Source organism: Eurosta solidaginis, chromosome 5, assembly GCF_040869045.1.
Source record: "Eurosta solidaginis isolate ZX-2024a chromosome 5, ASM4086904v1, whole genome shotgun sequence".
In the NCBI taxonomy this organism is placed as follows: domain Eukaryota; kingdom Metazoa; phylum Arthropoda; class Insecta; order Diptera; family Tephritidae; genus Eurosta; species Eurosta solidaginis.
Window position 1 is genome coordinate 7848044 of NC_090323.1, and position 14462 is coordinate 7862505.

General features: G+C 34.4%; 1 protein-coding gene and 1 non-coding gene across 2 annotated transcripts; one reads left to right on the forward strand and one right to left on the reverse strand.

Moving 5' to 3' along the window:
* The first annotated feature begins 255 nt into the window (after positions 1–255).
* Positions 256–374, forward strand: LOC137234079 (U5 spliceosomal RNA). The gene has a single exon (XR_010947682.1). It is a non-coding gene; the product is annotated as a U5 spliceosomal RNA (small nuclear RNA).
* A 29-nt stretch (positions 375–403) lies between these two features.
* Tdh (L-threonine dehydrogenase) lies at positions 404–8513 on the reverse strand. The gene is made up of 6 exons (XM_067792290.1): positions 8143–8513; positions 4018–4267; positions 2970–3096; positions 2643–2790; positions 1404–1509; positions 404–1316 (listed from the first exon to the last, which is right to left on the reverse strand). Exons 1-6 carry the CDS (start codon positions 8288–8290, stop codon positions 992–994), a joined length of 1104 nt encoding a protein of 367 aa, XP_067648391.1. The 5' UTR covers positions 8291–8513; the 3' UTR covers positions 404–991.
* Between the last annotated feature and the right edge of the window lie 5949 nt (positions 8514–14462).

Consider the following 14462-nt stretch of genomic DNA (forward strand, 5'->3'; position numbering starts at 1 on the left):
AGCAATGCAATCGATTATTGGTGCCGCTAAGGTCGTAACCGTATCATAGCCAACCAATTGGTTTTTGGTTTACCGTCGTAACGATAAACAGCTGATTACGTTAGGGATACGACAAACGGCACCAATAATTGATTGCATGGATTCCCATAAGGTTTGTCGAATCAGCTGTTATAAGGTTACCGATACGGTTACCGATACGGTTACCGATAAAGCACCAATGTCTGCAGCTTAAGGTGACTTGCTCTGCTGACACGATCACTCTAGCTTCTCTTCAGTTGTCGAATAAATCTTTCGCCTTTTACTAAAGATTTCCGTGGAGAGGAGCACTGTAATGAGTCTACATCAATTTTTGAAAGGTGCGCTACCATGTGGAAGTGAGCCAATTAGTAACACATTTAAGAAATTTTTTAAGCTGATTCGCCTGTTAACAAGTAAAGTTATACGGTTTATTATACAAACATATATGTGACCTGGAATCATGAAACGACCCTATTGTGCGAAAATACCGTTCTTCTCTTTTTAAGTGATTCTTATAGGAAATTTAACGCTCTTTCCAGTGGAACAAATCGCAGTTTTCTATCTTTCTTAGTTTTTTCACAAATCGCATTTAAATCCAAATCGGACCACAAATACAATTTTTTTTGAAATATTTCGATCCGTGCGCCAACTATCGGATTTTTTTCTTATTATTGCATTATTATCGGGTTCTGAACTATATTTTAAGTTTCAAGCTTGTAGCTTATCGGGAATTCGTTCGCAACGGCCAGCCGCTGAGTCAAGCTAAACAAAAACTTTAAACGCGGTTTCCTCGAAAACTTGTTTTCGCACAATAGGGTCGATTCATGATTCCAGCTCACATATAATACTTATTTACCTACATTTTAATTTATAAAAATTGCAGAATGTAAAATTTTTTAAAAGTATAAATTCATCATTTCAAGGAAAATTAAAAAAAAAAAACAATTGTTGCAAAAAAAAAATTCAGAAATTGTTATGTCCCCGAAGCGCGTGCTGCTGCTGCATTTTCCACATTAATATAGTTCTCCTGTACATCTTTCACCATAAATTCCACCAAATTATCTAAATCATATTTGTGTTGCCAACCCCAATCACGACGTGCCTCAGAATCGTCAAAGATTTGTGGCCAAGAATCGGCGATCGCTTGCCGCCCATCCGGTTTGTAGGTGACATGCAAATTTGGAACATAACGACTTAATTTACCCACCAACTCCTCGGGTGTGAAGGACATGGCAGTGACGTTATAAACGCGACGTTTCAAACGTTCCGATGGCGTGCGCATAAATTCGAGTAAGGCGCTATAATTTATAAATTAAATAATTTTTATTAACAACACATTTATAATATTTGTTTGTTTGTATGTTGTTTGTTGTATGTTTATTTACCGTAAACAATCTTCTATGTACATCATGGGAAGTCGTGTATTTGGCTGTAAATAGCAGGTGTACTTGCCGCTACGTAAAGCTTCATGGAAAATTGCTACCGCGTAGTCTTAAAGAAAGAAAGACAGTAATTAATTATTACTGTTAGATTTGTTTTTAAATAAAAGAAAATAAAATAAATTGAAATCAAAGTAAGTGATTAAATTAAAAATATGTAAAAAGTTTAAAAAAAAAATAGATCAAATAAAAAAGAGCGAAATAAAAAAAATAAAAATTATACGAAAAGAAGTGTAATGAAACAAAATTAAAAAAAAAAAAAACAAAAAAATTCAATTAAACAATAAATAATATATAAACAAAATAAAGTTAATTAAGTTAGTATATGTAAATTAAATAAAAATGGAAAGTGAATTTTATAACGAAAAAAATTTTTATTTGTTTGATATTGCATTTTTTTTTTTATATTAGTTCATTTTATTTTACTTTGCTTCGTTTTATTTAAATTGATTTCCTCTTGGTTTTTTTTTCAATTTTTTCATATTTTATTCCATAATTCATTTTAAGTTTGCGCGAGAGCTTGAAAATGGGATAAAACTGATATTAGCCAATAAAGCAAATACAACACAATAGCCCAATGTTTTGGCGATTGTGATATCAGCAGTTTGACCGCGGTTCGATCCCCGGTGAAACCTGTTGAAATAAATAAAAACATTACGGAATTGTCTGACGATGATGACGCGGCGGTTTTCGAAATGGTACCATGTACCAATGCAATATGCCAGTAAATGTTTCCTTCTTTTCAGTTGAATAACAATTATTATTTACCGGTGTTAAGTTCATTAATACTTAAAAAATCTTAAGTAAAATTTAACACGCCATTAAACATACAAACATATAATTTTAAGTTTTATGATTAATTTTTTTTCCAAAAGATTATGAGCTAAATATTTATACAAACTTTTAATTTCTAAAAAGGAAAGATTAGGCAATAAAGTCAGCGGGCGTTATTTCACTGCAGCACAAACAACATGTTATATAATTCCTTAAATTTTGCATGCAATCAAGTATTCATCGAATAGAATCATTTCTGATAATATTAAGTGCGAGTAGTTTATGACTCTGTTATTAGTATGTAGTTTGAAAGGTATTAGCTCTCATACTGTAAAATAATAATAACCGCCTTTTACTCAAAAAAAAAAACAAAAACAGCGTCTGCATAACTTTTTTTCCTTTTGCACTCACCAGTTGTACCACCACCCGGTGGATCGCTTGAGATCACACCAGGAAAGCGCAGACATCTAAAGTCCAAACCGAATTTGTGGAAATAATACTCGCCCATAAGCTCAGCATGTACCTTGGATACGCCATAAATAGTGCGGGGACGTTGAATCTGCAAAACAACGGAAAAATGAAGTTAAACAAGAAACGGAAATTGAATAGAAAGCAAACATATTTAAAAGGCCATTAAGATTTAACACACTAGTTATATAAATTAATTAGACTTAAGAAAATAATAATTATACATAAAGAGCTACCTAAATACGTATGTAGGTAGGTGTGTGTACTTACTGTCACATTTGGTGTAGGATTGCGTGGACTATCTGGGCCGAAGGCGCCAATTGTGCTCGGAACGAAAATTCGTAAATTATACTGTTTGGCAAGTTCGATGACATTATGTACGCCTTCGACGTTGACGCTGAAAAATGTGTTGGTAAAAAAATAAATTGTATTTGTAAATACAAACATAAGTTGCTACATATATACACCAGCGAGTAAAAAAATAGCAGCACCTATTATCTGCAAGTTTTATCAATTATTTTCTTTTTCAATTTATTTTTGTCAATTATAAAATTAATTATATGGTCAAAACTATGTAAATCAATTTTGAAAACTATTTCGAAACAATTTTAATGTCGACAGTTTTTAAAAATCTAAATAAATATATAAAATAAATGCAAGGCGCGATAACCTCCGAATATAATTCAGGCTTGCATCGTGCTTTTAGTTTTTCCTACAAACTAGCGGGATGGAACAGATGTGTTTTCACTGAGAAACTTTTCATGCCAAATCACTGCGGAGGAGTTCTACAGCTTAGAAACACTTTTTTCTAAAAAAAAATTATTTAAATTAACTTAGTTAGAAATTGGCTAAATTTGTTTACAGATCGGCTATCCAACCGGGCTTCTGATAAAACGGCAACACTCTGGTCATTTTTGGGAATATAGCAAATAAACCTTTTACAGAAATGTATTTACATACGCATGTATGGGTGTATGCATTTGTAAATAAATTAAATTGCCAATAACACGCGATCTCTTGTACACTTATTTGATAATAATTTTGCGTGACTTAGTGAAAGTCTTCCTAAATTTTGATAAAAGCAACTTGCGCAAGAATTATGCTTAATTTTATTTCGATATTTTTTATTAGTTTATTTAATTTCATATTATTTTTTATTTTTTTGTTTTATTTTATTTTATTCTACATTATTTTATTTTACTTTAGTTCACTTTATTTTACATTATGTGATTTTATTTTAGTTTATTTAATTTAGTTTATTTTTTAATGTTATTTTATTTTATTCTGTTATATTCCTGTTTTTATTTTTCACACTTACCGCACTGCTAATGGCACATTTTGTTCACCGATCGCACTCAGCAAAGCCGAGAAGTGTATTAACCAGTCAATGCGATGATCGACTACAATTTTCTGTAATCCTTTGAAATCTAGAATATCAGCAAATATATAAGGACCACTTTGTGCCACATCTTGACTGGGTTTTACAATATCAGAGAGCAGCACACTATCATCACCGTACTGTGAACGTAAGACTTTAGCGCATTCGATGCCGAGTTGGCCAAGACCACCTGCAGATGAAAAATGTAAAAGTAAACTAAGGTTATTTATAGAAGTTTTAGTAAACCCGTTAAAATTCGTTTCTAAAAAATCGATGTCAATGTTGGAAATCCCTATATGCGTGTTGGTTCGAAAACGCTCAAATTTTGTTTATAAACGCCAATTCAGGACCCTTTATTTCACTTCAAAATATATTGAGTTAATGTTGAAATGTTGTTCTAGGAAAGTGCTTTTCAAAAATTATTAGGCAGTGTACTCTTTAACTAATTTTGATAGAACATTTTCGAATTGAGACAAGTTTCTCTTTCATTTAGCCGTTGACTGTAAAAGTCTAGATCAGCGGTCGACTGCTAATACGCGTTCAAAAATAACGGGAGAGGTGTCAAAAGACGCGCATTGACCTCGACAACAATAATCTGAAGTTAAATATGAAAAATTGTATCTCTGTCTGGAGATATTTGCAGTTGAAATTGGAAATTTTCACGTGGTTGTTGTAATGTTGTTGCGCACTGAAAAAAATTGTGTATGCAAAGGGATTTTGAACGGATTTAAAATTGATCCCACCCCATTGGTGAACCGCCCAGGGTACTTTTTTACCTATGTAAGAAGGTGTTCTGATCAAAAATACTACGGATCCCACCCCCGCTTTTGGAGAGACTAGGGGTCATTTTGTAGCTTTTCGCTATCTTCCGCCTTCGGACTATATATACTGATGTCAATACGCGTTCTTTGACACCACTCACGACATTTTTGGACGCGTATTAGCAGCCGACCCCTGTTCTAGAATTTTACCCCGTTGACTTATACACTTACATAGGACAGCTAACGAGCTTAACAACCTCTTTCTGTTTGGCGAACTATACGCTTAACGAAAGATACATGCGTTGGTGATATCGTCTGCTCATGCTTCTCTTAAGCTTACGTTTTTGTTTATCGTATAGCTTTCAGTTATTCGTCAACTAGACGGATGAAATGTCAAGTTTGTTTTCTTCCTTTGTTTCAGATACTTTGTTTTGGCTTTCACAGCAGCTATTTACAGAGGATGCCGAAATAACGTAAGAGTCGGCTGTCTTCGTTTTGGACTCGTTATGGTCACAGGTAATGAGGCTGTTAGTGAGTGATGCTAAGTGAATTTTAACAGATAATTGTTAAGTTTATTCTCAATAATAGTTATTAAGTTTATTCTCTAAGATCCCCCACGTTAGATACCATCGGCCAAACTGACCCTCGTAAGAAATATGTTTACTATATGTTGGAACTACTGATGGTTAGTCGTCTGAACCTATCAGATGCAGAATGAGCTTGGAAATTTTTTTTATCGGACAGAGCTTGCCAGTAGGTTTAGATAGATATCTTGTCGAGTTTGACAAAGATTTGTGTTTACGCACCAGCGATGAGGTTGCCGTTTTAAAGGTTTTAATCCACCAGTAAACTGACTGATCTCGACATTGTAGTCTTTCATTGGCATTCACGTGTATTGAGATATAGCACAAAATCGAGTGCGATCCGAATCCAAATTGACGATCTTGCGCAACTTCCGTTCATCTTGACGGTAGATCTGGTATATCTTCTAAGTAGAGCACTAGTGTCGGAGCGATAACGACTAGCCCAAAATGTAACCTGGCGAAATATTTATAGCCTGACACTCTAAGATCTTTTACCTACGTCCGTTGACGGGATCAAATAGCCACTACAACCGGTTCTATGTTTCGGAATAACTCGGTGTATATTTTCAACCAAGAGCTGTTATTTCTAATTACTCACGTTTATTTCACTCGGGGTCTCGCTAAAAAATTGAAATACTCGGCCATAAGAAGAATATTCGGCCATAATCAACAATCAGGCTTGTTGTTAATTATATAACAGATATAGCAGTTGTTGTTCACATTTGTTGTAAAGAAAATATTCAACTGTTATTTTTTATTGTTTCATAGAACAATTAAAAAATCAATTATATTAATTTCAATTGTAAATAGTTTAATTGCAAATAATTAGATTTCAAAGTTTATAAAACCATAGATCGTAAAAGTATCAAAAATTTGTTATAAAAACGCTTTTAAATAATTCTTTTTTTGAGTTTTTAATTCCACTCCAAAAATAACATTAATTTTTGGTGCATATGAAAATTAAAGCAAATCCTGAAATATAACTGTTATTTTCAAAACGAAATTAAAATTCGAAAAATAACTATTAATTTCGTTTCCTCCTTAAAGATCGTTTGGAAATCATTTTGTGATATTTTCGGTACAGTTTTCGAAGTTTCTTGGGTATTATCTCGATATAGTTTTTGGATACAAATGGGGGCAACTCCGGAACCATTTCTGGATAGTTTTCGATATCATTTCGGAATTATTTCGGGTTCACTTGGATTATTTTCTGGATAATTTCGGGACCATCCGCCGCTAGTTTACGAATAGTTTTCGTGATTGATATCCCCCGGTCCTGTCGAGAATGCATTTTTGGAATCATTCCTAATTTTTTATACTCAGCGTGCATACATGAATTTTACAAATATTATTAATCATAAATCAAAAACCGTTAAACCTATCGTAACAAGATTCGGCAGAGAGGTTGCCTTTACTATAAGGAATTCTTTGAAGAAAAATGAACGAAATCGGTTAAGGACCACGCCCACTTTTATATACACAATTTTTAAAAGGGTCGTGGACGAATAAAATAAGCTATATCTTTGCAAAAAAGAACTTTATATGAATGGTATTTCATTTCCCAAGTGGATTTATAACAGTAAATAGGAAAAGCTTTAAATTTGAAAAATGGGCGTGGCACCGCCCCTTGTATGACTAAGCAATTTTCTATGTTTTGGGAGCCATAACTCGAAGAAAAATAAACGGATAGTAATAAAATTGGGTATACAGATTTTTCCCATAGCAGGAAATATTTCTAGAAAAAATGGACGAGATCAGTTAAAGATCACGCCCACTTGTATATAAAAGATTTTTAAAAGTGTGAAAACAATAAGCCTTACCTTAGCGAGAAAATGCTTTGTATCAATAGAATTTTACTTTCTAAATTGAATTATAACATTAATTTGGAAAACACTAAAATTTTTGAAAATGGACGTGGCACCGCCCCTTTTATGACTAAGAAATTTTCTATGTTTCGGGAGCCATAACTCGATTTCATTAACATAAATAAATAAAAAAAAAAAAAATTTAAGGCGCGATAACCTCCGAAGAGATCTAAGGCCGAGCTTCTCTTCCAATTTGCGTCGTGCTCCTCTTGATTTTTCCCTACAAATTGGCCGGACGGGACCTACATGTTTTATGCCGACTCCGAACGGCATCTGCAAGGCAGATGAGTTTTCACTGAGAGCTTTTCATGGCAGAAATACAATCGGAGCGCTTGCCAGACACTGCCGAGGGGCGACCCCGCTTAGAAAAATTTTCTTCTAATTGAAAAATCTTATTTCTAAAATTTTGATGTTGCTTTGCCCGGGAGTTGAACCCAGGGCATACGGTGTGATAGGCGGAGCACGCTACCATCACACCATAACATTTCGCTCTGAAATTGTGTACACATATTTTCCTTATAGTAAAAATGGACGGGATCGGTTAAAGCCCACGGCAACTTAGATATTAAACAAGTTTAAAAGGTCGTAGACTAGAATAATAAGATATATCTTAGCAAAAAATAGTTTTGAATCAATGATATTTCACTTATCAAGTTTTATTGTAAGAGGAAATGGAGAGACACTTTTTTTAAACGGCCGGTGCCACGTGTTATGTAGAAAAGTAATTTATATGAATTGAAATGTGCAATTGAAGCTCACGCTGAGTACATAATGTTCAGTTACACCCGAACTTAGACACCTTTACTTGTTTTTTTTTTTTAATATCATAACATGCCATCTGCCATGCCTACCTACCTGTAATTAAAACCTTCGGTGGTCGACTCTTATCGCCGCTATTATGTTGACAGCGTTTAATCAATGCTTGACATCTAATTGGTGTCAAACACCCTGTATTGCAGACAACTTTAGTTTGCGCCAAAGTTGTAATGCACTTTCTTAACATTTTCTTTAGTACGAAAATATTCGCAAACACAATTAACTTAAAAGTTATATAAAACACTTAATTCTTACAATAGCTTGAATTAAATTCACTCTAAATAGTTTAAGCTTATTATTTAAAAAAAATTTCACTTGCTAAATATATTTATTTAAATTTTCCAATACATTTTATTTTGCTCTTATTTCTCGACTTTCTCAGACCAATACAGCGCGATGTCCTCTTAACAACTGACATATATTCATGAATCCACACACCAATTGACCATTGCCTTGTGGTTATGGATGTGCTTAGAAAATTTTCAATTAGAACAAGTAAGGAAGGCTAAGTTCGGGTGTAACCGAACATTACATACTCAGCTGAGAGCTTTGGAGACAAAATAAAGGAAAAGTAAGAAAATGTAGGAAAATGAACCTAGGGTAGCCCTGGAATGTGTTTCTTTGAAATGGGTATCAAATGGAAGGTATTAGAGAGTATTTTAAAAGGGAGTGTGCCATAGTTCTATAGGTGGACGCCATTTCGGGATATCGCCATTAAGGTGGACCAGGGGTGACTCTAGAATGTGTTTGTACGATATGGGTATCAAATGAAAGGTGGTAATGAGTATTTTAAAAGGGAGTGATCCTTAGTTCTATAGGTGGACGCTTTTTCGAGATATCGACAAAAATGTGGACCAGGGTGACCCAGAACATCATCTGTTGGGTACCGCTAATTTATTTATATATGTAATACCACGAACAGTATTCCCGCCATGATTCCAAGGGCTTTTGATTTCCCACTGCAGAATTTTTTCATTTTCTTCTACTTAATATGGTAGGTGTCACACCCATTTTACAAAGTTTTTTCTAAAGTTATGTACATTTTGCATCAAAAAACTAATCCAGCCATCATTTTTCATCCCTTTTTTCGTATTCGGTATAGAATTATGGAATTTGTTTCATTTTTCGAAATTTTCGATATCGAAAAAGTGGGCGTGGTGATAGTGCCATTTCGTTCATTCTAAATAGAGATCTGAGATGAGTGTCCAGGAACCTACATACCAAATTTCATTAAGATACCTCAAAATTTACTCAAGTTATCGTGTTCACGGACAGACAGACGGACGGACGGACATGGCTAAATGAATTTCTTTTTTCGCCCAGATCATTTTGAGATATAGAAGTATATATCTATCTCGATTAGTTTATGCCGTTCGGGGTACCGTTATGCGAACAAAGTTAATATACTCTGTGAGCTCTGCTCAGCTGAGTATAAAAATCATAAATAAATAAATAAATTCTGCGTTTTGTCACTGCCTTTGCATAAACCTTTATGCACTTGAATGTGTACATATATTTAAATTAAAAAGGAAGATCTTTGCATAAATAGCAAGTTGTGTAGATGCAACAATCGTTATTACGTATATAGATCTCTGCCCAAAATTTACTATACAAAACTGTATTTACAGTGGCGGCTAAATAATTATGAGTACGGCAATAGGTTAGGTTGAGCAGGCGTACATGTTAACTCCCACAAATCCACTCTCTAGCATTTATGACCACAATAATTTCTTCAGTTTTCCACAGAAGATTAACATATGGCCACCTATCGAGTTATCCACTTCGCTTACATCTATTTTGAAGCCTTTTCTGGCCATCTCCTCAGCGATATTCATACCTAACAGGCCTCTCTTGAGATTTCCATTTTATCACTTTTGGTTACAATGCAAGTAGAGATTGGTATTCGGGTTTCTCTAATTATAGTATCCTGTGTCAGTTTGGCCGCTCTTTACTCTCCTTGGAAAACGCTCAACGGCTCAGTAAGGTTACCTAACTTGATGATACTTAAAATATAGCCGCAGTTCGCTTTTCTATTGTCTATTGTAACTACCAGTGGCACTATGAAGTTCTTTGCGGGTTTTACATTCAAATCGGTATATCTAAGTATCTACTCACTATTCGTCGTGTCCGCTGATCCACTTATTCCTACGAACATTTAAAAATTAGCTCTTGAGGGTATCCTACTTCTCAATTAGGAAGTGGCGATTATCAGCAGCAGGGTCAGCAGTCATTATTTGGTTGTATGTAATTTCTTCTCGAAATGGAGAACAAGTTTTATCCACAGTATATGTGGTTTGAACCAAATAAGTCTTTAGACTAACATTCAACGATCTTATCACAATTCATCAGGCAATAAGAAATTAAAACAAACACTTCAGTTAAACACTCACATAAATATTAAGAAACAAAACTACTTTATAAATTAATTTAAGATTTTTTCTGAGTGTCAAATATGTAGTACAGTCCTGCTTCAAACTATATATTTGTCATCAAAATCCCGCTGAAAATCTAACACACTGCTCATATTTTGTTGGAGCAGTGGCAATTTTTCTACAATCTTATATGCTCGCGCTGGTTGGAGTGGTAAGCGAGCTTGACGGACGCGGTAAGACGCTGGCTGATGAGCTGCTTGTTGCAATGTCGCTGTCTTTTACCAAATGTGCTAATGATCGCAATCCACTGAAACCTCAAGTCCGGATGCCTCTTCAATTAATTCTCCAGTGGCACTTATGTATAGTTCATTGTAGGGCCCTCCCCCAGTTTACATTTCGACAAGTTGTTGTCTGAAAGCATTTTCTTTGCCTGGTATCTTGATCCGCGAAAGCCTCTTTATATATACCTACTTCCATATCTTGGCGTTTTAAATTGGTGTCTCGCTTTGAAAGATCCTCCGATTATCTTTTGTACGTCGATCTGACAATACTTTGTGCGGAATTTGAAAATAAATTTTTTGCAAAGTTCTGGTGTTTTCACCATGAAGTGTGCCATAATGTTCTTTTGGTTGGGATTCAGTTTGTTAAAAATTTGTTCTAATATAATAATAATCTAATATCGAATCACCATTCACAAAGCACGTTCACCATAGCCCTCATGGTAGCCAAGGGGGAAATTCGAAATTTTTACGCCAACAAATCTCAGCAAAAGTGGAAGAGCACTCCAGGCTGTGCAATTTAAAGAGCTATCTGGCCAGACAACATTGAAAGGAGGACAAGGAATCTACTGGGTAGATCTAGGACCGACATCCATAAACTTATAGCGGTCTGCATTGGTCATTGGGCAAAATGGATATTTTGCACAATGACCACTGTAGAAGCTGTAAAGACGTAACTGCAAGAGAGACTGGGAGAGAAGAGAGAGGGAGCTAAAACACGTTTAAGAAGGTAATTTTTGGAAAATCTGGGAATATTATCGCAAATATGGGTTCCAAATATACTTTGTTTTATAAACACCTCGGGTTGGCTTTTTTCTCCTAGAAAGTTTTATGTGTAAAATATAGTTTTCTAGAAAACCAAGAAATAGATATAATTATTTGGTTTTCAAGAAAAAACACATATATTTGCAAATCATCTAAAAGCTACTGGCTTATCTAACTGTCATCGTACACAAGTATATCCAATTTTTGTTCAGTATGAGATCCAATAAAAAATATTCGTACATTCGTAAATTCAATTCAAAGCTTTAAAACATTTTTATGAAAGGCTGGGGGATCGTCAGCCTACAATTTAAATTTATTGAATTAATTGTGAAATTTAGAGGACATTGACGTTTATTGACATAAGCAGTATATCTTCACAATGATCATCAGAACAAACGTTTGACGTAGTTGCTTCAAGTCACAGGTTCGAAAAACACTGAGGGCACATTAGTGGATCTGACATTCTTCGGAGAAAGCATTTATATGTATATGTATATATCTATGTATGCTCATAACTGTACCTACACTCAAAAAAAAATACTTATCTAAAATGAGAAAAAATATTCTCCAAACAAGCTTTACTTAAATTGAGGAAAATTTCAAGGTAGCTTGAGTAGGAATTTATTATCCAAATTTATATATATTTCTTCTGTACGTGTGTTTGTGACCACCTCATAAACGTACTGATTTTGATGAAATTTTGTGTGTGTGTTCAAGGGAATTTGGGGATGCTTAAGACTCACAATTTGGTCCGGGAAGTAGACCAGGGACCGACCGGAAATTCGGTACAAGGGCGCCTTTTTTGGCCAAGATAGTATTTTCGAAACTTTTCCGCGAAGTGGACCAGGGGTAGATCTCTTCTAAAAAATATAATTTTTGGTGCGATTTGCATGAAATTTGTGACGGGACGACCTTATTATATGAGAACCTTTTCTTTTCGGGAAGTGGACCAGGGGTCCACCTGTTCGAAAACATCTTATTTATGGTGCGATTTCTTTAAATTGATTATTTAGGCAGTTATATCTTATATATTTTTAAAATAATATAAAATCTGTTGTTAACTTTATAACTCAAGATGGAATGAAACCAGGGGCGGAAACTGTTATTCCTTTTATAATATAATTCCTTGCAAAACTATTAATTTTGGACTTTTAATATATTTGTATCAAGATAAAAATTATTTTCGGATTTTTTTACCTGAGTTCGGTAGAACTAGTTAAACTCGGACTTTTAAAAATAAAAGTCCAGAAATTAAAGTTAAATCCGGATTGTTTAATTCGGATCAGCCGTTTCTTTGTTATCAAGTCGAACTTTTATTTTGATCTTAAAAAATAAAAGTCCGGATTTAACTTTTATTTCCGGACTTTTGGTTTTAAAAGCCCGAGTTTAACTAGTTCTATCGGACTCAAAAAATAAAAATACAGATTTTACTTTCATATGTGGGCTTTTATGGAAAAAGTTCGAAAAATAAAAAAGGATGCATTATTCGACATGATATTGCTATAGGGATACCTGGGAACTAAAACATTTTCATCTAGAAAAATTTTCTACCAGGACTTTTTCGACTCCGAAAAAAAAAATATTATTAGTTTCCGTCCCTGGATGAAACAATTCTAAAAATTATAGCTGTGTTGGTTTCGTATAGTTCCGTAGGCTCCTTTTGAGAGAGAGAGGGTATTAGACTCCACATACATCCTAGCATTTTTTTACATGCATAAAGGCATTCTTCACGCTTTGCTCCACGTTGAGTTTCCACGACAACTTACTGTCTAGAATGATTTCTAGATAATTGGAACAAGGTTTCTCCTGCAGGTTCACACCTTCTAGATTAGGCCCAGACCATTTCGGGACCTCATACCTCCTGGTAAACAAGGCCATATTCATCTTTAGTGATAAGATATTTTCATTACAGAAAAAAACTTTGTTTCCTTTTAGCCCACCCTAACCTACCTATACATATTGTTTTAGTAAATATCAACTGTAATGTTTCATTATTAGCATTACTTTGTATATGTACATACCCCCGTGCGAGGTTCGTCCATGACACATATCTGCATATACATACATACATACATATATTTGGTATCCCAATTACCGTGCAGCTCCCGTTCTAATGTTGCGATCAGCATTTCCCGGTTTTTATTTTATTGGTTTTATTTTTAATTCCTTTGGCAACTAAACCAACTACATACATATGTACATATATGTGAGTGTGATTACGTATACGTGTTAATTTCCAGGCGAATGAAAGTGAAACTGTTTTTGAGTTAGTATTCCAATTACCAGTCACTAAATTATTTGGCTGTAAATACACTCACAATATTTTTGTATATACATCCATATGTAGGTATACTTTGTTATGTACATTGTTGGTAGTTGGTACGAACTGGAAGTTTTAACTTTTATTTTCTTTTGAAAATGTTAAATTTTCATGGATGAGAGCACAGTTACTACCATTCAAAGTCGTACGCATTAAAATATTTGACTCGCATGAAGGTACTAAATACTTGCACCTTGGAGCCAAAAACGTATTAATTAATACGTGAGGTAATGGATAATACCAAAATATTATGTACAACCTTGTTGTTGCTTGTAGGGAATTATGAATATTAATTAAATTAAGGTATTTTGCTTAGCTCCGTATAAGGATCATAATCCGAATAATGATCACTCAAATTGCAATTCCAGCCCTCAGACTATCTTTTACTAGGATTGATATCACCACATTGTAGTATCATGATGGCAGATGGGTAAGTACTTAGAAGCGATATCTTCTATAGGGTTTTCAATTCGATAACTCGCTTCTACTTCAAGTATAAATGGTTACAATTCAATAGGAAAGTGTGCCAACGGGCTTCAATGTTGGAAAACATGTGTATTGCTGCTCAGCAAACCAAACTCGAACCACCCATAACCTAGACACGACCAAGTGCCGAGCATTCAT